The 27,912-nt window shown below is 52.5% G+C and overlaps 2 protein-coding genes across 9 annotated transcripts in view; both read right to left on the reverse strand.

Moving 5' to 3' along the window:
* Positions 1-6,358: 6,358 nt before the first annotated feature.
* On the reverse strand, positions 6,359-22,981 carry LOC100466374 (H-2 class I histocompatibility antigen, Q10 alpha chain). 5 transcript variants are annotated; one of them, XM_019793551.2, is made up of 9 exons: positions 22,582-22,839; positions 19,454-19,561; positions 13,632-13,892; positions 12,324-12,659; positions 10,119-10,394; positions 9,895-10,005; positions 9,523-9,555; positions 9,181-9,270; positions 6,359-6,967 (listed from the first exon to the last, which is right to left on the reverse strand). In XM_019793551.2, the coding sequence occupies exons 1-8, from the start codon at positions 22,628-22,630 to the stop codon at positions 9,206-9,208; spliced, it is 1,239 nt and encodes a 412-aa protein (XP_019649110.1). In that variant the 5' UTR covers positions 22,631-22,839; the 3' UTR covers positions 6,359-6,967; positions 9,181-9,205. The 5 variants fall into 5 exon arrangements, with proteins under 5 accessions (XP_019649110.1, XP_034511698.1, XP_019649109.1 ...); XM_034655807.1 differs by lacking the exons at positions 6,359-6,967; positions 22,582-22,839 and adding an exon at positions 22,902-22,981 and having other exon boundaries at positions 8,653-9,270; XM_019793550.2 differs by lacking the exon at positions 6,359-6,967 and having other exon boundaries at positions 8,653-9,270.
* Positions 22,982-26,023: 3,042 nt separating this feature from the next.
* LOC100464289 (immunity-related GTPase family M protein 1) overlaps positions 26,024-27,912 on the reverse strand; it is a 47,902-nt gene continuing 46,013 nt past the window's right edge. For 3 of the 4 annotated variants that reach the window (XR_004623927.1, XR_004623929.1, XR_004623930.1), the window contains one exon: positions 26,024-26,582. The gene's annotated coding sequence lies outside the window, so the exon portion shown is untranslated. The remainder of the gene's footprint in view (positions 26,583-27,912) is intronic. The other variant, XR_004623925.1, reaches the window with a different exon arrangement.

The raw sequence follows: 27,912 nt of genomic DNA on the forward strand, positions 1-27,912 counted from the left end.
CCCCCCCCCCCCCCCCCCCCCGCCAGGAAGCTCCTGGATCCCGTTTGAGCGCTGCTCTAAAGCCCTTCCCGCTGCTACAGCTCTGTGAGTTTTTTTGCCGACCGGGCAGGAGGCTTTTATATCCCGGTGTTCTATCACTTTCCAGGCGCCAGCTTATGGCGGCCCCCTCCCCCTTCTGCTTATCTTCCGATATCTGCCTGCAGATTCATGACTCCGCCAGTCCTACCTCGTGCCTGCTGGAGTTTGTATGCTTGTAGAGATCCAGAGATACATTCTTACATCTCAGGTTGATTTCGTGGGTGTTCAGGATGGTTTGGTAGATATCCAGCTAAATTCAGGGAACCGGTGGAAGCAGGGCACCCTACTCCTCCGCCATCTTGCCTCTCTCCTCCCAGTTGCAGATAATTAAATTCCAGTTTATGGTAATGAGGCAAGCCCCTGTCACACAGACTGGGGACCACCAGAGAGGCCGTCTAGCACTGGCTAGGTTGCACAGGGGTTGACAAATCTGGCCCTCAGTTTCCTTTTGTAAGTCCCACGAAATAAGAACGGTTTTTAAATTTTAAAGTTGTAAAAAAAATAAAAAAAAAATAAAGATGAATATGTGGTTGGAGACTGTATGTGAATAGAAAATCTAAATTATTTACTATCTATTACTTTACAGAAAAAGCTGATGCCTGGGCCAGGGTGCATGGACCTTCTGAGCGCCTTTTGATGTGGGGATTCTGGCTTGTTTCTCTCCTCCAAGTCAGGTTCTTCCCCTGCTCCTAACACTCCCTTCCTGAGTCAGATTCCGGAAGTCCTTTTCAACACTTCCTTGGCGATTCATGGCCTTTTCTGGTTCCACACAAATTTAAGGGCTGTTTGTTCCAGTTCTTTGAAAAATGACATTGGTGTTTTGATCAGGATAGCATTGAAAGTGTAGATTGCTCTGGGTAGCACGGACATTTTAACTATGTTAATTCTTCCAATCCATGAGCATGGAATATTTTTCCATCTTTTTGTGTCTTCTTCAATGTTTTTCAAGAGTGATTTGTAGTTTCTAGAATATAGATCCTTTACGTCTCTGGTTAATTCCAAGATAACGTATGATTTTTGGTGCTATTGTAAATGGGATGGATTCCCTCATTTCTCTTTCTTCAGTCTCATTGTTCGTGTATAGAAATGCAACTGATTTCTGAGCACTGATTTTGTATCCCGCCACATTACTGAATTCCTCTATAACTTCTAGTCATTTGGGGTGGATTCTTTTGGGTTTTCCATATAGAGTATCATGTCATCTGCGAAGAGAGATAGTTTGACTTCTTCTTTGCCGATTTGGATGCCTTTTATCCCTTTGTTGTCTGATTGCTGTTGCAAGGACTTCTAGTACTATGTTGAATAATAATGGTGAGTGTGGGCATCCTTGTCGTGTTCCTGATCTTAAGGGAAAGGCTTCCAGCTTTTCCCCATTGAGAATAATATTTGCTGTAGGCTTTTCATAGATGGGGTTTTTTTTAGGTTTTTTTTTTTTAATTTTATTTATTTATTTGACAGAGAGACAGCCAGTGAGAGAGGGAACACAGCAGGGGGAGTGTGAGAGGAAGAAGCAGGCTCCCAGCGGAGGAGCCTGATGTGGAGCTGGATCCCAGAACATCGGGATCACGCCCTGAGCCAAAGGCAGACGCTTAACGACTGTGCCACCCAGGCGCCCCTTCATAGATGGTTTTTATGAGATTGAGGAATGTACCCTTTATCCCTACACTCTGAAAGGTTTTAATCAGGAAAGGATGCTGTATTTTGTCAAATGCTTTTTCTGCATCTATTGAGAGAATCATATGATTTTTGGCTTTTTTCTTGTTGATATAATCTATCACACTGATAGATTTGTGAATGTTGAACCACCCTTGCATCCCAGGGATGAATCCCACTTGGTCATGATGGATAATCCTTTTAATATACTGTTGGATCCTATTAGCAAGGATCTTGTTGATGGCCCTGGAGGAGATAATGCTAAGTGAAATAAGTCAAGCAGAGAAGGACAATTATCATATGGTTTCTCTCATCTATGGAACATAAGAACTAGGAAGATCCGTAGGGGAAGAAAGGGATAAAGAAAGGGGGGGGGTAATCAGAAGGGGGAATGAAGCATGAGAGACTATGGACTCTGAGAAACAAACAGGGCTTCAGAGGGGAGGAGGGTGGGGGAATGGGATAGGCTGGTGATGGGTGGTGGGGAGGGCACATATTGCATGGTGCACTGGGTGTTATATGCAACTAATGAATCATAGAACTTTACATCAAAAACCAGGGATGTACTGTATGGTTGACTAACATGATATAATAAAAAAAATTATTAAAAAAAAAAGATTCCAGAAGTCCTGGCTGGACAGGGTGAGTGTAACCAGTGGGTCTGCCTTGAGTCTGGTTGTGGGTTTGTGAGTGGTTTCACCATTAGAGAGTCCAGAAATATTGGTGGTTCTTTCTCTCTGCTCCACTTGAAATGTAACATCCATATAGAAATGCACAAATCATAAATTTATAGCTCCAAAAAAATTTCGAAGTGTACATCCAGCACAAGGAATGGAGCATCCCCAAAATCCCAGTCCTCTTCTGCTCATTTTCCACAGCATGTCATCTGGTAAACCTAAGTATGCATTTTCTTCTCCCAGGCATAAGATTTAGGAGTGGAGTTACTGAGTCAGAGGGATTCATATGTTTAGTTTTTAGTACATCTTACTTAACTATTATTTAAACCTTGGAATTAAGAGCCCCCTGCACTTTGGTCATTTCCCCGGGGTGGGTTGGGCTGGACCAGAGTGGGACACTGAGGCTGAGTGAGAGGCCGTAACCAGGCCACTGGAGGGCTGCCCCAGCCTCTCCTTGCTGGGCATCTCCCCAGAGTAGACCAGGCCAGCTGGCGTGAGATACCAGTCCTCAGGCAGCACACAAACTTAGGGATCTCAGGAGCAACATGTTCTCATCATTAGAAATTTTAGGGGAGACCTCAAGCTCAGCCTGTCCCCCAACTCGTTTCACTCAAGGGGCCTTCTCTTCTCCTTACCTTCTGCTCAGCTAGCCTTTAGAATTGAAAATGATGAGTGCCAGGCCCCTCATCTCCTGATGGGGACAGAGGCTGGATGGAGGCCAGGTGATCCAGGACCGTTCCCCCTGTGTCTTCTCCCCGGTGCTCAGGACGCGAAGAGCAGGGAGGCTGTGTGCTTAAGATTCCACGGGAGCGGTCCTGAGAAGAACCTTCCCTCTCCGCTACACAGCCCCATCCAGACTCGTGGTCAGGCAGGGGCCTAACCTGGATGAAAGACCCCTCCCAGCCTTCCCAGACACTCCCCAGCTCCCTCCCACTGGCTGTCTTCTCCGTTTCTTCCCAGGCAAATGCCTCAGGAGGGGGTTGCAAAAACCTACGCTGCCTTCTCTCTGAGTTGGAGCTGTGAGTGGGAAGTGGATTTTGGAACAGCCTTCCTTTTCCATAACTCAGGCCCAGCTTCTCTCCATCCCCGCTGCAATGCTTCCACTCTCTGGGTCTCTCCCTGTCCTGGACTTGCTCTAGCAGGTGGCTCTGTCAACATGGCTGGCGAGCAGGCCTGGAGAAACCTGGCTGAGGGTCAGCCGTTTTGCAGAGGGAGCTGGCAGGCTGACTCCCTTCTCTCCAGCTGTTGCCTTGCCGTGATGCCGTGTCACTCCATTCTGGAACTCACCATTCAGATATGTGGCAGCATAGGGACGAGGCTAAAAAGACACCAATGAAACAGCCCGTGTCCTCAATCCTCTCCTGTGTATGCTGCTCTGTGAGCTTCTTCAGGAAGTTAGAGGAGGAAAAAAAAAATGACTAGCCCAGGCCTGGGCCTTCCTGCTGGGCTTTGTTGCTGGCCGGACCCTGACTGCCTGGACATGCCCTGGAGATAGCCCAGAGACACGTGCTGTGGGCATCGTGGGACCTCAGAGCAGGGATGGCTAGGAGGGCTTCCAGGAGGTGGCTTGAGCACAAGTCTCAGAGTGTTTCTGGAGGCTGTGGGGAGCACAGGCATGGCATGCTAGGATTGGAGCAGGGTGGTTACTGGGGGGACTGAGCTGCATTGGAGATGGGTTCTAAGAAAGCCTTGTATTTGGGGACCCCTGGGTGGTGCAGTTGGTGAAGCACCTGACTCTTGGTTTCGGCTGAGGTTTGTGATCTCGGGGTTGTGGGATCGAGCCCTGCGTTGGGCTCTGTGCTCAATGTGGAGTCTCCTTCGAATACTCTCTCCCTCTGCCCCTCTGGCTCATGCTGTCTCTAAAATAATATTTTTAAAAAAGTCTTGTAATTGCTGGGCATGGAATCTAATATTCTTCATTGAATATTAATTATTAATCAATGCATTCATTCGACACATCATCACAGCTAGGTTCCAGCTAGGTCACACTGAATTCTGCCTTTAATATGGCAGCCTAAAAAAAAGTTGTGGTCTGGGACCAGACTCCAGAGGGTTAGCAGGTAGGGTTTGTGTCAGTGTAGGGGTATGTCGGGGCGGCCCGAGGACTAGAAGGCTAGTAGCAGTCCTCCCACAGGGGAGATGTCCTGGCCTCTGTGAGCGAGGGGATGGTCTACAGGTGGAGATCCCATGGTCATGAGCCAAGGCCAGCCCAGTGTGGCCTGAGGGAGGGAGGCAGTTTCCAGTGGCAGCTAGTGGAAGTCGTGTCCTGCTGGGTGAAAAGCCTGCTTTTCCTGCGGGTCTCCTTTTTTTTTTTTTTTTTTTTTTTTTTTTGCAAAGCTGCTTTCCTGCCCCTGCCAGATTTATAGGCCCCTTTACTGCTTCCAGGGGTGCTCACAGCCCTCCTCATTTGCCTTCCTGCCCCTGTCCACTGCTAAGACTATGGTCGTTATTGGGGGCACCCAGGGCAACACTCAAGGCTAGGATGAAGTCCCTCTGCATTTGCCTTCTGTCCTCTCACAAGCTTCTCTCCTGGCAGGAGTGCTGAGGAAAGAACCAGAGAGGCAGGCAGGTGTCCGGGCTGGTCCAGCTGGGTCCAGGGCCCCTGTCTTGGTTGATATCACTGACCAGTCATTGCTAAGCAGAGAAGCAAAAATGGGAGTGGGAGCAAGGCCTGGGTTAGGGCAGACTGCCATACTTTCTGGGCCTGTTCATCCCTCTGTGAAATTAGACTCAGGGCTCCCAGGTTCACCTCCTACCTGGCCGTGGGGTGCTGGCTGAATCATGTTCCTTTGCCTCAATTTTTGCAGGTGCACCAGACTTAAAGCAATATGTGCTTGAGGTGTGGGTGGAAGGTAAGAGAGAGAGGGGGAGAGAGAGATGTGCACTGCAGAGACCAGACATCCTGGACAGGAGGAACTCTAATGCGAGAGGTCGAAGGAGGCGGCATGATGGTTGGGGGTATGTGTGTGTGGAATGAGGGTGGCAAATTATCAGGGGCTTCTAGAGATGTGTTAGGGTCCCTTTAGGTCTAAAATGTATTTTATGGTTCCATGGGCAAAACACTGAACTAGCCTGCAAGGGAAATAGGAAACAAAGTAAAGCCAAAGCAATGCTGTTTCCAAGCTCTCATAATCCAGTTATAGAGCAGATACTCCCTGAAGGTCAGGATGGTGCTTCCCTTGGCAGCAGGAAGACCCGATTCTGTCAGGGGTGTGAACTGTTCTGGCAGAGAAGGGGTTAGTAGGACTCAGGAAAGGGGAGACCAGCCTCCCCGCCATCTGCATCCCCACAGATACACTGGGCCCTCACCCTGCCTCAGGGAAGAAGTTTGACCTTTGCTCAGGAGGCCCCAAGTACACCTTCAGAGGTCAACGTGGGCACGTGTGCCCCTCCACTGGTGGGGGCCAGACCCACTTTGTGTCCCCGCTTCTTTACCGTAAGGTCAGACAACTGTAAAAATAAAACCTTTATTGCTACAAAACGTTACTAATACAGGTCCACAAGCCCTTGCCAGAAACCCTTTGGGCCAGATATATTTAAGAATTTAGAATTCTTTGGGTTTTAGAAACTGCCAAGGTGCAGATGCTGAACAGTATATAACACCTCCAGAGACAGTGTAGGGTGGACCACGCTGCACTCAAAGACATCAGTACTTCTGTGGAAAATTGTGAAAAGGCACACTGGCCTACAGATAGCCTCACTCCACTTCGGGTGGGGGTTTTGATGCCAAAACCCGGAAGAAACTTCTGGTTTGGGGTTTTGGATTTCAGAACTGCAGACCCAGGGGCGCCTCGGTGGCGCAGTCATTGGGCGTCTGCCTTCGGCTCAGGGCGTGATCCCAGCGTTCTGGGATCGAGCCCCGCATCAGGCTCCTCTGCTAGGAGCCTGCTTCTTCCTCCCACTCCCCCTGCTTGTGTTCCCTCTCTCACTGGCTGTCTCTGTCAAATAAATAAATAAAATCTTAAAAAAAAAAAAAAAAAAAGGACTGCAGACCTGGACTGACATGCCCATTTCCAGAATGGCACAGTAGCAGTGCGATGGTGAGGTGCCCAGACTGTAGCCAGACTTGCTGGCCTCCCGTCCTGGCTCCGGCGTGAACTAGCCGTGGGACCTTGGGCTTCCATTTCCTCTCCTGTAGCACAGGATTGTTAATTTTCCCGCCCAGGCGTGCCACGAGGACTGAACAGCTTAGTACCTGTAAAGTGCTCAGAACCCTGCTTTGGGCACACGGGTCATGATGGCATCATGAGGACAGGCAGACAGACGTTTAAGACACATTTTTGGTACATTCAGAGAGTTCGGAGCTCCCTGCTGAGGCCTTTCAGGACACCAGGGCAGGTGAATCCTAGTATCAGAAATCTTTCACATCCTTGGGCTTGGGGCCTCCCAGGGCTGCAGACATGGAGGTATCAGAAGTCTCAGCAGAGGCTCTGTCAGACCTTGGGGTCCTCCAGAGAGGTGAAAGGTGCCTGCGAGGGGCCCAGCCATGTGTCCTTCATGATGGTGGTGTGGTCCCACCGCTGTGGCTCTCAAGTCCCCTCCCCTTGCACATCAGGTGGCTGCAAGATTGAAACTGCTTTCTGAATACACAAAAATGTGTGCGCCCCCCCGGAGATTCTTGTTCACAAAGGAGACGTGGGGTTTCTGCTGCACTGGAAATTTGGAGGTAAGGCTGGACCTTCTCCAGACACTCCCTTCACTAGAATCTCCACAAGCATTTCCACAGGACAAGGTGGGACTCCTCTTGCCCTTACTGTAAAACTTCAAACCATTCAAAAGGACAGGATGGAAAATACTGACCATATTGTTTCCCATCCTTCAGCTGCGCTCAGCTAACAGGCCCCTGGGCAGCTGTCCCTCTGAACTTCTCCTCATCCACACAAAGATACCACCCCCACACACCACACCCCTCCTCATACACCCTCCCCCCTACACACCTGCACATACATCATGGACCCCCTCCCCCTCACACTCCTGGAAACACACACCCTCACACCACACCCCTCCTCATACACCCTCACCCCCTGCACACCTGCACATACATCATGGACCCCCTCCCCCTCACGCTCCCAGAACCACACACCCTCATACCACACCCCTCCTCATACACCCTCACCCCCTGCACACCTGCATATACATCATGGACCCCCTCCCCCTCACGCTCCCAGAACCACACACCCTCACACCACACCCCTCCTCATACACCCTCACCCCCTGCACACCTGCACATACATCATGGACCCCCTCCCCCTCACGCTCCCAGAACCACACACCCTCATACCACACCCCTCCTCATACACCCTCACCCCCTGCACACCTGCATATACATCATGGACCCCCTCCCCCTCACGCTCCCAGAACCATACCCCCTCATACCACACCCCTCCTCATACACCCTCACCCCTACACACCTGCACATACATCATGGACCCCCTCCCCCTCACACTCCTGGAAACACACACCCTCACACCACACCCCTCCTCATACACCCTCACCCCCTGCACACCTGCACATACATCATGGACCCCCTCCCCCTCACGCTCCCAGAACCACACACCCTCATACCACACCCCTCCTCATACACCCTCACCCCCTGCACACCTGCATATACATCATGGACCCCCTCCCCCTCACGCTCCCAGAACCACACACCCTCACACCACACCCCTCCTCATACACCCTCACCCCCTGCACACCTGCACATACATCATGGACCCCCTCCCCCTCACGCTCCCAGAACCACACACCCTCATACCACACCCCTCCTCATACACCCTCACCCCCTGCACACCTGCATATACATCATGGACCCCCTCCCCCTCACGCTCCCAGAACCATACCCCCTCACACCACACCCCTCCTCATACACCCTCACCCCTACACACCTGCACATACATCATGGACCCCCTCCCCCTCACACTCCTGGAAACACACACCCTCACACCACACCCCTCCTCATACACCCTCACCCCCTGCACACCTGCACATACATCATGGACCCCCTCCCCCTCACGCTCCCAGAACCACACACCCTCATACCACACCCCTCCTCATACACCCTCACCCCCTGCACACCTGCATTATACATCATGGACCCCCTCCCCCTCACGCTCCCAGAACCATACACCCTCACACCACACCCCTCCTCGTACACCCTCAGCCCCTACATACCTGCACATACATCACGGACCCCCTCCCCCTCATGCTCCCAGAACGACACACCCTCACACACAAACACACAAACTCACTGCCCCCCCAACACTTTAATCATCTTTACAAAAGAAAATATATACACACACAAGAACACACCTATACAAAGAGGCAGGCATTTGGCCATTTCTTCCAGATGCCAGCAGATGGTCAGGATGCTGCCTCCTTAACTCCTTGAGTGTTCTGCTTCTCCCCTAACTGGCCAGAGCCTCAGTTTTCATGTTGGGAAAGCAGAGGTGAGGATGACATGGCCCAACTCACAGAGCATCTGAGAGACTCACGTGAGATTTACACTTAACACAAGAGTATTCTGCAAATTGTCAAGTGTGAGCCAGTCCGAGGAATTATTCCCGCCCTCCTCCTCACCCCCAAGCAGAAGACAACTGGAGTTTTAAAAGGACTTCAGGAAGATGGCGAGGCTATCTCAGTGGCACAGACTGTTTGTAACGAGGCCGATGGTGCTGTGGAAGGCTCCATTTTGGGGTGGGGTGGGCCCTTCACAGTGGGTCACGACGGCCAGCCCGCTAGCACCCTGGAGGCCCCCAAACACCCCACAAATCACCTTGATCTGTGACCATGGACTTGTGTCAGCAGAACAGCTGAGTGGCCTCCACTGTCGCTGGGCTTTGGGAATTCTGAGGGTCCTCTCCACCTGCAGGAGGAAGTAGGGAGGTGACCTAGCCTGCTCCCCAGCCCTCCCCTGAAGTCAGCGGTGGCTCCCTGGAGTGCCCCCTGCCCCTTCCACCTGGCTCCTGGATGGCAGGAGGGAGCAAGGGATGAGGCCATGCTGGAGACAGAAAGCTCTCAGCCACTACCCTGCCTCCATCTTTGGTTCTCAGGCATCTTAGCCGTGCTTGGGAGTACCTGGGGCTTCCTCCCCTCAACCCGCCTATCCCACAATCACCTGGGGCTTGTTTGCAAGATTCCTTATTCCTGGCTGTGGGGAAAAAAGAACACAAAACCAGAGATTAGGTGGGTAGTAGGCAGAGGTGGGGTCCTGGGTCCCCACCTTCCATTTCTTCTCCCCCCGAGGGCCTTGCCAAGGTCAGGCCTAGCGGTCTTCCCTGGCTGTGGGATCGGCAGGGTCCTCAGGATGATGTATGGCTATGGGGTGGGGGTACTTGGGCTTTTCCATAGACGGGAACAGGGGCTCAATAGTAGTTGCTTCTCCCCAGGAGGGAATAGTTCTGGTGGAAGGATGGGAGCAGAGCATTTGTCCCTCCAGGGCTTGGCCAGCTGTGAGGGCCTTCCACCCCTCTTTTTTTTCCGTACCTACCTTGAGAGTACTGCTTGATGAAGATCCGCACTCCAGCCATCAGCAAGAAAGTGATGGTGAAGATAGTGGAGACAACCACAGCACTGGTTTTCCACTGACGAGAGGGTGCTTCTGCGGAAGGCACAGAAAAGGGGGCACCAGCCTCAGGCCATGGGACTTTCTCTGGGTACCCTGGCACCCTCCCCTTCTCCTCCCCACCCCCTCCACCAAGCCCAGCTCCTCACCCCAGGCCACAGTGAGCGTATGGTTCAGGCCAGAGTGCTGCACGTGGCAAGTGTACCAGTCCTCCTTCCTGGCCGGCACCCGCACGGCCGCCCATGTCTGGTAGGTGCCATCTCCACTGGGGCGTGTCTCCACGTACTCAGTCTCTAGAACCAGCTCCTCCTCACCCAGCCACCAGCTCAATGAGATATCCCGTGGGTAGAAGCCCCGGGCCCAACATTTCAGGGTGATGCCTCCATCCTGGGCTGTGTGTCTTGTCACCTGCACTGTGGGCGGCTCTGCAGAGAGAGGTGGAGGGAGGAAGGCTGGTGAGAGGCTGCTCTCTGCCCATTCCTCATGTTGATCCCAGGCTCCCCTAGCATCTTCCAGGGTGGAGGACAGGGAGGAGATGGAGACAAGGTCTCTCTCTAGGGAGGCATTCAACCAGTGTTGGAGGAAGGGATGACCCATTGCCAACCATCCCAAAGGGGCACAATCCTGGGAATTCCATTGTGGGGATGTGATTTCTTGCCCCCAACCTCCAGGGAGGTCCTGGGTGGGACCGTTGGGATCTATGTTGACAACCCCCTTCTTCCCACAGAAACCTGTGGTTTTCTCAGAGACTTTACATACGTCCCGTGACTTCTTGCACATGATAGGTGCTGAACAAGAGGGTGGGTGAAGGCAAGAATGATGGTCCTTCCCTCACTTTGGAAGGAGGTGGTCACGAGTGTAGCTCAGGGGTCGACAGCCTGGAATTAAAGCCCAGCCTGACTCCTGTCCACAATCCCCCAGTCTCTCAGGGCCTGATGGGGATTCTTTGTTCTTTTCTCTCAGGGTTGTTGCAAATGACATCATCCAGGCACGATGGTTCATTTTATGTGTCAACTTTACTGGGCCACATGGTGCCTAGGCATTTGGTCGGTCATTATTCTGGGTGAGATTCACATTTGAACCAGCAGACTCAGTAAAGCAGATTGCTCTCCCCAGCGTGAGGGGGCCCCATCCGATCACTTGATCAGAACAGGACAAAAATCTGAGTAAGAGGGAACTCCTGCCTGCCGGACATCCTGCAGCTGGGGCATCGGTCTTTTCCTGTCTATGGACTCAAACGGAAACGTTGGCTCTCCTGGGTCTGCGGCTTGCCAACTGCAAATCCTGGAACTCCCAATCCCCCACAATCAAGAGAGCTAATCCCTTAAATCTCCCTCTCTCTCTCCACATCTTGTTGGTTCTGTTTCTGTGGAGATTCCTGACTAATCCACCAGGTGACAGGTGTATAATATCCCCTGGTGCTGGATGAGAGCTCAGCACTCATTCAAGACACCCGTATGGTGCTTCTGGGAGGCAGGGGCTGTTGTGACCACCCCTGTGATACCGACGAGAGGACACTGAGGCACAGAAAGGGCAAGTTACTTGCCCAAGGTCACACAGACAGCAAGTCCTGGAGCCAGGATGTGGATCTGGAAGCTAGGCTCCAGTGCCTGAGCTCTGACCCATCGCACTCTGCTCTCATAATCACATCTTCTCTTGATGTTACTTGCCCTGCCTTCCCTTCAAGGAACCTCCTCCCCATTGCCTCAGCTGATTCACAGCCTGACACTCAATCACCAGACAGTGATGGTGTGCTGGGGGCTCTAACCAGCCCCGTCCACTAGCAGCCGGCGAGGCCTCTGCCTCCGCACCCCTGAGCACCCCCCTTCCCTCATGTCCATCCCAGTGCTTGCATTTCCAGCCCTGCTGGAGAAGTATGGGATGCACCTAGAATCTGACGAGCGTGGTTAGCATGAGCGGTGTGTGGGGGCAGAAGGGCAAAGGGCCTCAGCTTCCCTGGCAGTCCCCAGTAGTCCAGGGACTGGCCTAGTGAGGGACGCTATCCCCTGGGGCCTGAGGTCCGTTTCTGAAGGAGAACCACAGGATGTTAAACCCCCAGAGGGCTTTAGGAGTCACCTAGTTTAACCTGCTTACTCTATAGATGAATAAAACGAGGCCAAGAATTAGGGCCTCATTTACCAAGACCGCAGTGTGGTCCACGTCACCTGGAACGAGGGCCCGAGGTCGAGGCTTCTGTCCTGCTCTACACGAGGAAGCCCTCGGCTAGTCGGCCTGCTTTCTGGGCTCAGTGGGCTTATCTGAGCCAGGGGAGCACAGTCTGCCTCTTCACTGCCCACCCCCAGACTCGAGAACGGGAGTGTGGGCCCCTCTGTGTGGCCACAGCTTCTCCTTACCTTTCCGAGTGAGGCTCCAGCCTCCCAGCTCCAGGTACCTGTGCAGGGAAATGAGGCAGAGGCCTTCCAGGTAGGCCTTGTCATACTCAGCATAGCAGCGCTCTGTCTCCCACCAGCGCTTGGTCCGTACGGCCGCAGGTTTGGCTGACACCCAGCTCAGAGTCTCCAGGTCCAGTGACACGTGGTCCTGCCCATCAAAGCCAAACTGCCAGAAGCTGCTGGTACGGCCGTCCTCCCGGATCTCACAGCCGAACATCCGCTGAGTGCTGTGCATGCCTGTGCACGCGGGCGAGAAGGCTGCCGTTTGCATGGGCTGTGGAGTCGGATCCCTGAGAGCTGGAGAGAAGCCCAACATCTACAGGGGCCTCTGAAGGGTGGGGGGCAAGGTGGTGGCATTTAAAACAAATGCTACCTGGGTAACTGTCATGAGCAGCCAGAGCTGAGAAGCCTGTTAGGCCTCTCATACGAGAACACTTGAGTTCATAACTAGAGACATCACAAGAACTCAGCTACTTACGGATGTAAGAGGTCAAGAAATACTCATGGTAAGACTAGGTCACACCCCAATTTCAGATATGTGAAAGACGCGTTCAGATGTGAGCCTGGCTGCTAGCACAGCGACTGGGGGCTTGGGGCTAGGGGCTGGTGGCGCTTATCCTGGGGCCTCTGGGCTAGTGCGTAGCTCTTCCCAGTCTCCGGCTTTTACACGTACATTTGGGTTTCCAGGCACAGAGAGGGGAAAGGGCTGTGAACAAGGGGTGTGTTCATGCAGCACCGGAAGCAGCCAGCAGGGGGCGTGAGCGTGTCCGTGAGGAGAGAAGGAAGCTGTGCGTGAAGGAAATGCTCCTATTCCTCCCTGGCATTGGGTGGAGCAGAGGTCCTCCACTAGGTTCTCTCTCCCACCTTGAGCTGTTTGCCTAGTTCATTCAGTTCATCTGGCTTCCCTCCCTGCATGGCAGAGTTGGTGTCTGAGAGCCCGGGGGGCGTGTGAGGGAGGGAAAAGCCTCTGCCAGTCTGCTGGAGTCTGGAACCCTGGGTAGCTGAAGGGGAGACATGGGGCCCCAGAGACTGTGGGTGCTTGCTGCGCTGGCCCCATGTGTTGGCTACTGGAGCCACAACAGATTCTGAAGGGCCCGATGGCTCCTCTTGGCTTGGGGAAGAGGTATGCACCAGGAGCATGCCTTGCACCCTCTCATGGGCTCAGGGGAGTGGCCTCTGTCCCCTAATGGGAGGGCATAGCTGCCGAGAGGGTCAGCATGCAGAGTGTGAAGGAAGGAGGGAGTGGGGCAGCAGGAGCCTCTGACCCACCACTGCTGCGGTTGTGGTAGCCCATCACGGTCCACGTCTCCACCTGCTGCACCTTTGCCCAGGTCCTCTGCTTCTGGGTCTCTGTCTCCCAGTACTGGGCGTCCACGGTTGCCATCCATGGGGCCTGGGGCTTGGCCCTGTCCACACAACTGTCGTAATGGATGAAGGGCTGGTCGTCCACGTAGCCTACGGCCAGAAACTGGGGAAGGCCCGGGCCTGGCTCTGACACGGCCAGGTAGTGGTAGTGGAGAGAGTGCGTCCCTGCGAAGACACAAGACAGTCAGGCTCACGTGGGCTGCCAGGATCTGCACCGCAGGCTGGTGTGACCGATGGGGATGGCAGTGGAAACCTATCCAGACTATTTGCCATCAGTAAGAGCAAGAACTGGGGTTTCAGTAAAAATACAAGGGTATCCAAATAGTTTAAATAAAGAATCAGTCAATCAGTCGGTTAAAAATTGAGGCCAAAGTTCATGTGCTAAGGCTTGTGGACTTTATTTCTAGGAAGTTTTCTAGCCCCCACCCCACCCCAGGGTTTACTTACTCATACTTCATACTCTTCTCTATTAAGTGTGATTATCTGGTTTCCCATCTCACAATGAAAAAGATATGATAAAGAAATTGGTTGTTTGGAAGTTTAATTTCCATGGAATTATTCATTCTCCAGAGATACTTGGTAAAGCTGGGCCATGATTCCTAGCTTGAACCATTGCGGCCAAGTTGGTGACATCTTGACTCCATTCCCCACTCTCTCCTGTTCCCACGGCAGATGTTGCTAGTCATCTCTTTAGGTCCAAATGCTGCCTCAAGGTTTGTTCTCCACCATCTCTAGAAGCACCAGCTTATCCGTTCAACTTGGAGCTGGAGATGAAATCTATTTTGTAGCTTGCCCTGACTCAAGCTATGAAAACAAGCGCTATATCTTTAAAAAACTTCCTCCACCTTTCTCAGGGTCTCACTCCCAGAGACTCACCCATAGCTCACTCCTTCATTTTTCTTTCTTTCCTTCCTTCCTTCCTTTCTCTCTCTCTCTCTTAGTGGGTTCCACATTGAGGAGCCCAATGCTGGGCTTGAACTCATGACCCTGAGACCGAGATCTGAGCTGAGTTCAAGAGTCTCATGCTTAGCTGACTGAGCCATCCAGGGGCCCCTCCCTTACTCCATTTTTTAAAAAGATTTTGCTCGGCCCCGCTGGGTGACTCAGTTGGTTAAGGAGCTGCCTTTGGCTCAGGTCATGATCCCAGAATCCAAGAGTCTGGGAATCGAGCCCCATGTCAGGCTCCCTGCTCAGCGGGGAGTCTGCTTCTCCCACTGCCCCTCACCCCGCTTGTGCTCTCTCACTCTCTCTCTCTCAAATAAACGAAATTAAAAAGAAAGGTTTTGCTCAAATGCTCCTTTCTCAATGAAGCCTTCCTTGCCCACTCTATTAAATATTTACGTCCCCAGCACGCCCCCTAGTGTTCTCTCTGGAGCATTACCACCACATAGAGACTACTTCACCTGTTTCTCTTTTTTAAAAGACGTTATGTATTTATCTGTCAGAGAGAGGGAGAGAGAGCATACGCAGGGGGAGCAGCAGGCAGAGGGAGAAGCAGCCTCCCTGCTGAGCAAGGAGCCCCATGCGGGACTCGATTCCCAAGACTCTGGGATCATGACATGAGCCAAAGACAGACGCTTAAACGACTGACCCACCCAGGTGCCCTACCTGTTCCTCTTGTTAATAGTCTGCCTCTCGCCTGTAATGTGAGTTCCAGGGCAGAGATTCCTGTAAGAATCCTTCTTTCCCAGCCTAGAAAACCTTCTGGCACACAATAGATGCCCAGCATTTGAACATTCAAATATGAAAGGAGGAGTCAAACCCATCTCCACCCTCACAGCTTCATTTAAGCTCCAGGGCAGCCACAGCAAACTGGGCCGGCCCTTTTGACCTGCAGTTCCTTCTGCCCCGGGCAACTCCCTGTCTTCTCTCAGCCAATGTCCCTCATCCCTCAGGTTGCAGCTCAGGTGTCCCTTCCTCCAGGAAACCCTCCTGCTTCCACCCTGACATCCCTCAGAGCAGTCTCTCTGCTCCCTGTGAAACTGTGGGCTCCATGGGGGCGGGCAATACACCTGACTGTGTCACCACTGTTTCCACAGGTCTTGGGGAGCACATCATGCGTGGCACACAGTGGATACTTCCTGCATTTATTGAGTTGGACAAAAAACAAGAGCATGAAAGGCAATGATGATGATCACAGCTGTCATTTTTGGAAAGTGACTGTTCTGTATCCTGCACCAGTATGACTGCTTTTCATTCACTATCTCAGTTGATCTTTAGTATGAACCCAAGATGGTATAGTTGGCCCCATTTCACAGATGAAGGAACTGAGGCCCAGGGGAGGGAGAGTAAAGGACCCAAAGTCATGCACTAGAAAGAGAGGAACCCGGATTCTCTTCCCAGAGCCTGCTTTTTCTAAGCTTAGGAAAAGGACGAGGCGCTCTCTTCTTGCACTGGTTAAACCTTATGTGAGGCGAGAGGGATCAATGTTGAAAGTGACTGAAGGGCTGACATCAGGCCTGGGCTGGTGTGCGCCTCCTGGGAAATGAGGGACTCTCAGGGTGCTGTTTCCTAGCAACCACTGAGTTAAGATTAGTGGGGTGCTCCTGGGCTGGAAGCTGTGAACAGGCATGTAGGCCTTGAAAGGAACAGAGGCTATGGCTTCTCTATGCTAAGGTGACCCACCTGCTCCTTAGCCCTGATCTGTACAGCTGTCTGTCCTGGGAAGGAGGGAGGGCAAAAGAGCCTGTGTCCTTGGGTGGTTGCCTCTTGGGTGGTGGGGAAGCCATGCATGTTGTACTTTCTGTCCTGTCTCCTCCACAGCTAAGGCCACACAGTGTGGGAGGCTGAATTCTGGCCCCCTGAGATTTCCCTGGAACCTATGACTGTTACCTTACATGGTAAGAGGGACTTTGCAGATGTGATTAAATTAAGGATCTTGAGATGGGGAGATTATCCTGGATTGTCTAGGGAGGTCCTGAATGTGTCATTATGAAAGGGGACAGACAGGGACATTCCATGACTATCAGAGAAGGGGATGTGAAGATGGAACAGAGAAGGAGGCAGGAAGGTGCCATGAGCCAAGGAATGCAGCTCTAGAAGCTGGAGAAAGCAAAGAAAGGGGTTCTTCCTGAGAGCTTTTGTAGGGAGCTGTCCTGAGGCACCTTAGTTTCAGCCCAGAGAAGCCCATTTTGGACTTTCTGACCTCCAGAACTCTCGGAGAATAAATATATGTTGTCCTTAAGCTACCAAGTTGCGGCCCCCTTGTTACAGCAGCTATGGAAAACAAATGCACATAATATGAGACCAAAGTCTGCTGTGTCTGTGAGTTTGGTGGACAGTTCAAACCCATGAGCCCTGGAGGTTCTGCTACCCGGAAACAGAGAGAAGGACACACGGTCTGGGAAGAAGGATGTCCTCTGAAAGCTGTGCCAATCTTCAAGCTGCCTCTAAGACGGGGGATGTGCAGTGAGGGAGCAGGGACCCTGGTGTTCCCACTACCGGAGCAAAGAGACCACCTAGGTGCTGACGTGCTCTTCCCTCAGCATGGGAAGCTGGGAAAGGACAAGTGATCCAAGTTCGGGCCTGCAGGAAAGGGAGCAACACACATCTGGTTGTTCGCTGGGGCAGGTACACAATTCACTTGCTAGGTAATGTGACTATTTATTACTGCTAACTTGCTTTAATGGCCAGTTACTTCTGGTTAAAAATGAGGGGCAGTCTATCCATGTATTATTTTGTAAAGTTACAAAATAGTCCTAAAGCACTTAGGTGCTGGGCCCTGTCCCAAGCACTTTACAAAATTTTGGCTCAGTTAACCCTCATAACAGTTTTATCAGGCAGGTACTAGGGTGCTAATCTATGACAGATGGGGAAACTGAGCCCCCAAAAGGCAAAGTCACCTGCCAAGCTCACACCAGTAGTGAAAAGCAGGGCCAGACTGCACACCCGGACTGCACACAAGTCCCCTGGCCGGCACTTGCTCTTTGGTGAACCCACGAAAGGCTGACACTGTGTGGCTAGCTGGGGACACACGAGCAGCCCTCTCCCCTTGGCATCTCCCCACTCTCTGCCCTCCGCAGACACCACCCTGAACATGGTTTAAGTGGGCTCAGCTCTGCCCAGCCTTGCCGTATGGCTAGGTGCTGGGAAAGCAGAAGAGCCCCAGGTACCAGCTCTTACGAAGCTTCTATGAATGTAGGAGAAGCAAGATAAATGAATAAAATGTATGACATACTGGATAGCAATACGTTCTGAGGGGAAAAAAATAAAGCACAGACACACACAGTGTTAGGAGTGGGGTTTAAAATTCTAGATAGAATGGACAGGAAGCCCCTCTCCCCAAGGGAACTCTTGAATAAAGACCTAAAGCAGCCAGCCATGTCAAGGTCTAGGAGAGAGCATCCTGGGTCTCCAGAAGGGAAAGCCAGTGGAAAAGTCCTGAGGCAGTAGTTTTCTTCTGGTGTCCTGAGGCTTTTGCAATAACGGCAGAAAAATAAAATGGTGGGATGACTCAGTAGCTGTAGGGGTGAAAGAAGGGGTTGACTCCCAAATCCTTCCTAGGCTTGTCCAGTTGGTGTCTGGAATGGCCTGGATACAGCCTCTGGCTTGCCCCTCCCTGCCATGGGGGCTCTGGTGCCTGGCGTCTGCTCTGTCTTGGACTTTTCACCCATGGTCTACACCCTGGTGTCTGCTGCCCATCCCGGGAGTCAGGGAACTATTCAAGGACAAGTTCATGATTGTGGCCCCCTCATTCAGCTGGCTTCCAGGTACTGCCTCCCACATACCCAGTGAGGGGGCCACTGTTCCTTCTTCCCTGAAAATCCCACTGCCTACCTGATGGTCCCGGGAGCCCAGGCTGCTCTCTGTGGGGGCTCACAGGCTGCCCACACCTGTCTTTTTGTTCAGGGGGACAGTGTGAGCTGGGACTAGATTCCTCCTTGCTAACTGGATCCAAGAGGGATCCTCGTGTCGGGGGCTCCAGCCCAGAATGAGGCAAAGCTGCTGAGCAATCATGAGGCTACGTCTGTAGTTTTGGAGGGAACCCCCTCTGCCAGGCTGGGGTCAGTGCCAGGCAAGGTGAGACCACAGCAGGAGGAAGTGGGGGCCACATGGCAGGTGTCCCAGAGGAATCTGCTCATGCTGTGACATGGCCTAACTAGCCACATGCCCACTGTTGCCTCAGGGCCCGTGTCATCAGCCACCCTTTCTTCCCTCACTGCTGCGTCCTGGTCACTGCACCACATTGCCAGCCCCGCAAAAAGGGACAGTCCTACCCTCTTACGCACAGCCTTCCTCTTTCTCTGACTGGTGGGAGAGGGAGGAGCCCCACCCCTTTCCTACAACCCATGTGGCACTGCCACTCTCTAGCTGTGTGGCCTTATTCCACAGCTCCAGGCTTTGACTTCTTCATCTGTAAGTGGGGGCAAGTACTTGACCTGCTCCACAGTGCTGGTGCATTTAGCGAGGTAATAAAAATAAGAAGTGTAGGCATGGAGGAAGGGTTCTGCAGACACCATTTGCTTAGCCTTTGTCCTTTCCTATCTGCAAGGGAGAGGTGGGCATGGGAAAAAGACAGCTGGAGCGTGTGTGTGCAGGGGTGAGGGTGGGGAAAGATACCTGAGTGAAACCCCCAGAGCACCCTCCAGAGGGTCTGCCCTCTGTGCCCTCCACCTGAGCAAAGAAAGTCTACCAGATTCCCAGACTGTGGAGGTGCCCTCCTGCATGCTAGGTGCTCCTGGCCTCTGCCATCTTGCCCCCTTTCTAGCCGATAGGCAGTGTCTTACCTCCAGGCCATGGTTTGTTTCCTAACTTCAGGTTGGCTAGTTCTGCCATCACCACCTTCGCTAAGGAAGCTGGGCCATCGGCCACCAAAGGCAGCCCCCAGGGACTCTCTGCAAGGGGGAAATGGAAAAGGGAAATATGAATCTCAAGGCATAAATATCCTACACATCCTTGTCTCTGCTTAGAGAGATGGTGTGAAACGACAAAGAGAGGCACATTGGAAGGGAAGAGGGACATGGGAGCCTTGTCTCAGGATTGACTGGAAACTTTTTAGCATAGTGCTGAGTTCTGGGTCTTGGTGCCAGAGCTTTAGAAATATTGATTCATGGCATTTTTACTGCATCCCCCACTTAAGAGGGAAGCCAGGGCTGGGTTGCCCCTCCCTCTGCCAGACGTTTTCCATCCCGCTGCTCCAGCCCCTCCTGGCAGTTTTGGCAATTCTGCTATGGACACAGATTTAGCGGGCTTGGAGGGAAGAGGAGAGGACACTAGCAGGTCTTGAAACCTCCCAGGCGACGCTCGAATGCTGCCAGGTGGAGAGCTCATGCCTTCTAGGTCCTGCCTGGTCCTGCCCAGCTCTGTCCACTTGCTCGGCTGTGCCAGCCCTTGCAATATTACCCATTTGGCACACAGCTGTTAAGCACCTGCTACAAGCCAGGCACTGAGCTAGGTGCAGGTGTATGTGGGGACAGAGATAAACCAAGACAGTCATGGAACTGAAAAAGCTCAGGTCTGAAAGGGAGGATGCAATTGAACTAATAATTAAAAAATTAGTCCAATTAGGTGAGCAGGGCTGATGAATATTGTGGTGCAGGAAGACCCAGGTACCAGGAATACCTGGGGTTGGAAGGTTGTTGGGGTCAGGGGCCTTACAGGCTGAAACCTTAAGGGGACCTCAGTAGCAGTGAGTTACAAGCCAGTGGGGGGTGGGTAAGAGGGAAGAACATTCTAGGCTAATGAACCTAGTGTTCCAGGACCAGCTGCATTAGCATTACCTGGGAACTTGCTACAAATGCAAATTCACAGGACCCAACCTAGCCCTGCTGAATCCAAAGCTCTGGGGGTGGGGTCCAGGTTTCTGTAGTCCAACAAGCCCTCTAGGTGATTCTAAAGTTTGAACCACTTCAAACTTCCCTGCTGCAGCACTCGTGATATCTGCCCCATGAAAGCCACTTCCTCATCCCTAGCTTCTGAAGGGAAAGCCTGGCATCCAGGAGTGTGGTGCGGGGGCCTGCCTCAACCCCTGGCTACCTCCCCTCCATGTGCCATCTCTCTCCCACAGTTTAGTACATCCCAGGCTTATCTCTCCACTCCTTCCCTCCTCCTTGGCTTGGGGTCCCGACTCCCTAGGTCAGCCCCCGCTATTCCCTCCATAAGGCGACAGGGCCTATGTGCAAACACCCATGACCATCCCTGGCACACAGAATTGGAATCACCTGTATGCCCCTGTAGTATACCCAGGGAGGGTTGGGGGGACTGTATGAAGCTGAAAACCAATGCAGTCGTGGCCCAGGACACAGTGGCCCATGCCCCTGGGCTCCTGTTCCAAGGACCAAACTCTCCCCCAATCTTTCCAGACACCCAAGGTGATTCTCCTTCAAATGTTTTCCATGGGGAGCTGAGGGCTGAATCCTCCTGTTGACTTCAGGAGCCTCAACTTGGAGGGAAAAAGTAACCTTCACTTTCACTGACCTCTGGCTGAGATTTAGCCTTTCTCCCATGGTGAAGGCAAGAAAGCTCAGCAGGATCAGCAGGACCCGTGCTTCGGATTTGGACAGAAGCCACAGGGGCTTTTGAATCACATGACAGTTGTAGCAGACACCTGGACATAAATTTACTCTAATTCCCACTTTTGGGAATCGTTGCTATTTGGCGCATCATTTAATGTGTTAACTTAGAAGCACACTTACTACATCTCACACATTTAGGTTTCTAAAAATTTAAATAGCTTTATAGAAACATAGATTCCTCTGTAATCCTATGGATCTCTATTTATGTTTGTTTATTTAGAGAGCGCGCTGGTGGGGGAGGGGCAGAGAGAGAGGGAGAGAGAGAATTTTAAGCAGGTTCCACCTCACACTCAGTGTGGGGGCTTTATGGGGGCTCCATTTCAGGACCCTAAGATCATGACCTGAGCCCAAATCAAGAGTCCCAAGCTTAACGGACTGAACAACCCAGGCGCCCCCCCCATGTATTTCATTTTATGCATTAAAAACATTCTGAGACCCGGTCCAAGGCATAAAAAGTTAAGAACTCAGACTTTAGATCCTGCCAGGGCCCTATTTTAAATCTGTAAATAGTACATTGAGGCTTGTTCTGTGAGTTGAAGTGGCTTCTGGTATGTGAAGCACTCAGAAGAGCTTGGCGTGAGGGTGACCAGCTATCGTTCCTACAGTGATGGTGGACACTTCCGCATCTGTGCTAGTAAGTGTTCCGGCATCTGTGCGGCCGGGAGGGGCGGTGCCCCATGGCAGCTGGGGGGAAATCCAGGATGAGGTCAGGCTCAGCTACCAATGCCAGAAGAATTAAAATTGGGAAAGAATGGAAATTCCGGACCAGGTCAGAGAGAACCTCGTTGCACCTCCTCCCCCAACACCCATGCCAGGGGACGCTCGGGTAACTCGAGAGAGGCTCGCCAAGGCTCCAGGGACGCCCACCATGAAGGGCGGACGCCTGCCCTAGCGGGCTGGCAGGGGGCGCGCCAGCCGCTCTCAGATTCCTGCCCCCCACTGAGCTTCCCCAGGGCCTTCCTGGAGGACCCAGCCCCAGGAACCGAGCGGCGTCCTACGGAGGGAACCACGGGGACTCCTGAGAAGCTACGGCATCCTCTGCGTCCGGGCCGGGGTCACCGCCAGGTTTCGCGTCCCGCCGGCTTCCCGCAGGACTCTAAGCCAGATTCGGGAGCTACAGCGGGGGAGGCAGCAAACGGGGGCTCTAACCCAGGGCCCAACGCCACCTGCGGTCCTCCGTCTGCTCTCCAGCTCACCATCCCCGTTCCGCAAACCCGGAGGTGGCCTCCGATAGCTCCCTGCCTCCTACCCCAACCGCGCGCTGCTGGGCGACCCCTGGGGTTCTGCCCCAGGGCTCCCGCCTCTCCGCCCCGGGCCCCCCGGCCGCTCCGCCCCATCACCTGCCGCGCGCTCCGGCACTAGACCCAACAGCTGCAGGAGCAGCAGCATTGTCCGCAGCGGCGTCGAGGCGCGCGCGCTCCCGAGGACCCGAGAGTCGGGGTCAGCCAGCCTGGCGCGCAGCCCTCGTGCGTCGATTTCCCGGCAGTCGGTAATCAGCGGTGGGGCGGGCGGCCTGGCGCTAACCCGAGAGAGCTAGAGCTCAGCGTCCGGAAGGCGGCGCACCCGCAACCTCTGAGGGCCCGGCTCGCCTCCGCCTCCGCTCTGCCGCGCCCCTCCGCGCCCCGCCGCGCCCCGCCCCGCCCCGCCCGGCTCCGCCTACCGCTCCGGCTCTGGCTCCCGAGCGCCGTCGTCAGCCCCCCTCCTCCCACCACGGCTCCCCGATGTCTCCTTTGCTGGGCCTCTGAAGTAGAACAAAAAAAAATTACATATATATATGGAGGAAAAACAATCTTGTTGGTAATTGTCAAATATAGCTGAAATGATGCGTCACTCGTGAAATGAGACACAGAGGTGGGGCTGTTATTTGGAACCTTACGCAGGTGTCTGCAACTACATGTGATTCGAAAACTGGTTTCCACTGGGGACAAAAACGCAAGTCTTGATAATACAGCAGAGCTTTTCTACCTCCATTCATTATGAGAAGAATGGCTAAATTTCTGCTAGAGGTTAGCGAAAATAAAGGTTATTTTTCCCGTCCAGGTTCACAGACCCCCTGAATTCTCACCAGGGACCCTCCTGTTTTGGATAATAGTTTTCACCTGGGTGGTTTCTGATATTTGAAAATTCATGGGGAGGGCTTAGGCGGTCCTTAGTGGGCTGGGGTGGGGGAGCTCCTCGCCCGTCGGAGGGCGGGGCCAAGAATGGCAGAAGGCTAGCCCTCCCGAGTCTTGGAGCCAAGATGCCCGTGGTGTCTTGCCAGGCCTTCGCCAAGGAAGAGCCTGATTGTAATGATCCGGGTCTAGAACACATTTCTCGAGTTTTAATATTGTCAAAGGAACACTCGAAGAGGATAGAGCAAAGTTGCAGGGAAGGTAGGCATCAAAAAGTCCGGTTAATCAAAAATATTTAAAGGAAAAAGCCTGTAAAATTAATGTTTGCATTATGATATGATTGTTATAGTCACAAAGGTTTGACTTATCTGCAGATTAGCATTGCAGAAATCAAGGAAAAAGTTATTTTTCTAGGCAATCTAGGTTTCTTTTGGGGGCCAAACCAAATAGAGGAACCCAGTTAGTATTGGTTTGTTTCAAGGTATAAAGCAGGATGACCAGCTTGTACTGGTTTTAGTACTGAAAGTGGCATTTGTAGTTGTATTTATAGACGTTTTGCATGTTCAGGTGCCTGACTAATCATTATGTTTTCTATATAGTCAAGCCAAACATTTATATATTGAGATATGTTATGATTGTATTATAATTTAATTGTGTATACTTTTTGTTACAACTAGGGCATTAAATTGATTTTAATTTTTAATTCTATGGGTGTGTAGGTTAAATTATCTTTGGATTTCCCTTAAGGACAGGAAAGGATGTTACAAAACCCTTGTGATAAAGAGAGCTTTTCTCGTGGGCTCTGACACACACCCACACCCACCACAGGGGACACTTGGACCCTGAGCAGAAAGAGGGGCCAGGTAGTGGAAAGTCTCTCAGAGGTGGTGACAGTTGACCCCAGTCTTGACAGAAAAGGTAAGGAAGATGAAAGTAGGATGAAAAGCAGTTTTGGGGGGCGCCTGGGTGGCTCAGTTGGTTAAGTGGTCAACTCTTGATTTCAGCTCAGATCATGATATTAGGGTCCTGGGACCGAGCCCTGCATTGGGCTCCGTGCTCAGCACAGAGTCTGCCTGAGGATTTTTCTCTCCCTCTACCTCTGCCCCTCCCTCCTGCCCTCCCTCACCCGCTCACGTTCTCCCTCTCTCTCAAATAAACAAATCTTAGAAAGGAAAAGCGGCTCTGGGGAGGTAAATACAGGTATACCTTAAGGCCGGCAGAGCAGTGTGCGGTGAGCTGAGGTAGCTGCTGGGGAAAGAGAAGGCCATGCATCTGAGCAGGCTGTCAAAGCCCAACCACAGGGGCCTTGAGTGTCAGGCTAAGGAATCTAGATGCCAGCTTCAGGGCTCTATAGGGTCACTGAAAAGTGTAAGCTGCCAGGCCTACCCATTTATCCAGCTGTTCGGGGTGTATGCTCTGCACCAGGCACCCCATCAGGCACTTGGGGCAGGCAGAAATCAGGTGGGGTCCCTGACAGTACACAGTCCACAGTCTGGAAGGAGGTAGCTTTACATTAATTATCCTAATCTGAAGAGCCAACACCAATAGGGATAACTGAGGATGGGCTGCACAGGCCCCATTCTAAAAACCCTTTCCTTAGAGCTCTTGTTCAGTCTGCTCAGTAATTCCCTGTGACACGACTGTTATTAGCTCTATTTTACATATGGGGAGAGTGAGGCAGATGGAGGTTAAGTAACCTGCCCCAAGTCAGGCAGCTGGTAAAAGGCTGGACTGGAATTTGAATCCAGGCAGCCTTGCTCCAGAAGCCATGCTCTTAACCATTCCATCTGTGAACTGGGTGCTATGATAGAGGCTCACAGGGGACACTGGGAGGGAGTGGCCAGCCTGTGATGGGGGTTTACAAGGTGTGTCCTGGTTTCTGTCTTTCTGTCAGGGGAGGATGGGAGACCCGCTTTCTGAGAGGGGAAGAGAAAGACCCCATAAGGCCGGCCTCACTCAGCATCTTCATGGATAGGGCTTTCTGAGAGGTCTGGGGACCCACCCAGGCATCCTGCTGTGCCCTCACTGCTTCCTCTGGGGTAGGCAGTGTCTCTGGAGCTGCTCCTGGGCCTCTCCTGCTTGCCTGGTGATAGTCTCAGCCCAGAGACACAGTGGCCCACTCCCCTGGGGTCTCTTTTCCAGGGACATTGTCCAAACTCTCCCCTATCCCTGGCTCCACTCTCTCCACTGACCTCTTGCCCAGACATTCAGGGTGACTCTCCTTCAGGTTTTTCCCACAAGGAGCTGAGGGCTGAATCCTCCTCTAGGTGCATCTGAGACTCTCAGATCCCAGATCCCTCCCCGTGGCATAGCTCCCCTTTCAGGAAGGAGGGCACGGGCCCTGGAGCAGAATCCCAGGTCCACTCCCAGCACCACGGGGAGGCTCATCATCAAAGTCAAGTTGTTAAAATCCGTTACCTTATAGCTCAAGTAATAAGCTAAAAACAAGTCAGTTAATAAGATAACCAACAATTCCAAAGTTAGCGATAAAGGCAGGGACAACATTAATTACTTTTACAGAGTGTGCTGGGCCAGGATTTCTGCGGGTGAGGACTTTCATAGGCTTCTGTGGCACTGCCGGCCTCTGCTGAGAGATGCGGATTCTCTGAGACCTTTTTTTTTTTTTAAGATTTTATTTATTTATTTGACAGAGAGAGACAGCCAGCGAGAGAGGGAACAAAAGCAGGGGGAGTAGGAGAGGAAGATGCAGGCTCCTAGTGGAGGAGCCTGATGCAGGGCTTGATCCCAGAGCTCCGGGATCACGCCCTGAGCCGAAAGCAGACGCTTAATGACTGCACTACCCAGGCGCCCCTCTGAGACCTCTTTTGATTGTCCAAACCCCTTGTTGAAGGAAGAAAGGACCACTCACAAGCTGAGCTGGAAAGCTGAATCTATTCTGTGCTTAAGCACTGGAGAGCTTGTAAGACGTCTCTTTGAGCAAAGCAGAAGTGACCTAATGTAGGTTTTTGAGAAGCACAGTGTCAGGGATTGGGGGATTTTGAGAGTTGAGAGTGTTTGAGAGTGGTGGCTGATGTGCGTCAGTTGCTGATGAGCTGACTTTAGGTAGTGTGGTCACTGGAGCAAATCGTCACTGATGGCTGATCACACAGCTTGAAAACAGGTTCTGGGGGTTCCATGTGGGAGTTATAAATTCTCATCCTTCACAATCTTTGGCTCAGGTGTCATCTACCAAAAATATGCTCCTTGGCCACTGTCTTTGCTTCTCAGACCTTCAAGAAGAGGAAGAAGAATGAAAGATGGCACACAGGACACATTTCTCTTAGGTAGTGTCTGCTGGCTCCAGGAAGTGAGGTGTCCTCCTGTGGGGGACTGTGTCTATGTTTGCCCAAGAACAGGAGGAAACCACAAAGTGCTTTGGGCTAGAGCCCTTGCCCTCTCTAATGCCTCCCTCACCTCAGGGTCTGCTTAGCCCACCTTTAGAGAAGGATGAGGCAAGAGAAGAAATACTAAAGTTTGTCCAAGTTCACAGTCAGGAGAGATGCTGGAGGAGGGGTGGGGTAGGAGGAGAGAAAGGAGTGGAAGTGGATGAGGGCTCCTGGCTGGTAAGGAAGCAAAGCTAAAGTGACCTCCTGCTTTATGGCAGCAAGCCATCTCAGGATAGCAAGGGAAGGTGGCTGGGACCCTGCAACCCTGATGAGACACAGAGCCTTGCAAAGCTCACAGACCTCTTGGAAGGGCCAGCTCCACATTGAAGGGTGAGTCTGAATGAGCCCTCCTGCCCCCATGCCTGGCCTGGCTGGAGAGGGGCCACACCCTCCCCATCTCTAATACAGTGCTGCCCCTCAACACCTCTGTTTGGAGGAAGGCACTTCTCTCTGACCCTCCAGAGAGGATGGGGGCTAGGAGGGAAAGGAGGGACAGGAGGACACAGAAAGTGTGGGCAGCCCTGCCTAAGAGTCTGCAGCCTAGGACCATCATCCTGTGATCCTATGACCCCAACAGTGACTCTACCTGGCTGCTCCATGATGCAGCCCACACTCATTTCCCACAATGTTGTGGAGAAGATGGGCAGCTGGGAGGGAGATGAGAAGAAGAAAGAGATAGGAGTGTTTCAGGCTTATATGGGGAGGCTCACAGGCACTGGACAAGAGGACTGCAAGAGGATTGTGGTCATTGACCATCTGTGATAAGAGGTCACTTCTCTGCAAGAAGGACCCTGCTCCTCTTCTTCTTTGGTAGTGCGTCCTTCTCATACATTTCAAGGCACCCCAGCACAACAGGTGGAAAAGGAGGATAAATAGGACAGAAGGACAGGAGGATAGGGAGGATTAAGGGAACAGGAGGAAAGGAGGGTGAAGGGGACAGAGTGACAGGAGGACAGAAAGACAGGTGGATGAGGCGGACAGGAGGACAAAGAAGACAGAAGAACAGGAAGACAGAAGAATGAGGGGATGGGAAGATGAAGAGGATGAGGTGGACAGAATGATGGGAGGACAGAAGGACAGATGGATGAGGACAGGAGGATGAGAAAGACTGGAGAACAAAGAGGACAGGAGGACAGAAGGACAGGGGGATGATGCGGACAGGCAGACAGGGAGG

Source organism: Ailuropoda melanoleuca, chromosome 3, assembly GCF_002007445.2.
Source record: "Ailuropoda melanoleuca isolate Jingjing chromosome 3, ASM200744v2, whole genome shotgun sequence".
Classification (NCBI taxonomy): Eukaryota; Metazoa; Chordata; class Mammalia; order Carnivora; family Ursidae; genus Ailuropoda; species Ailuropoda melanoleuca.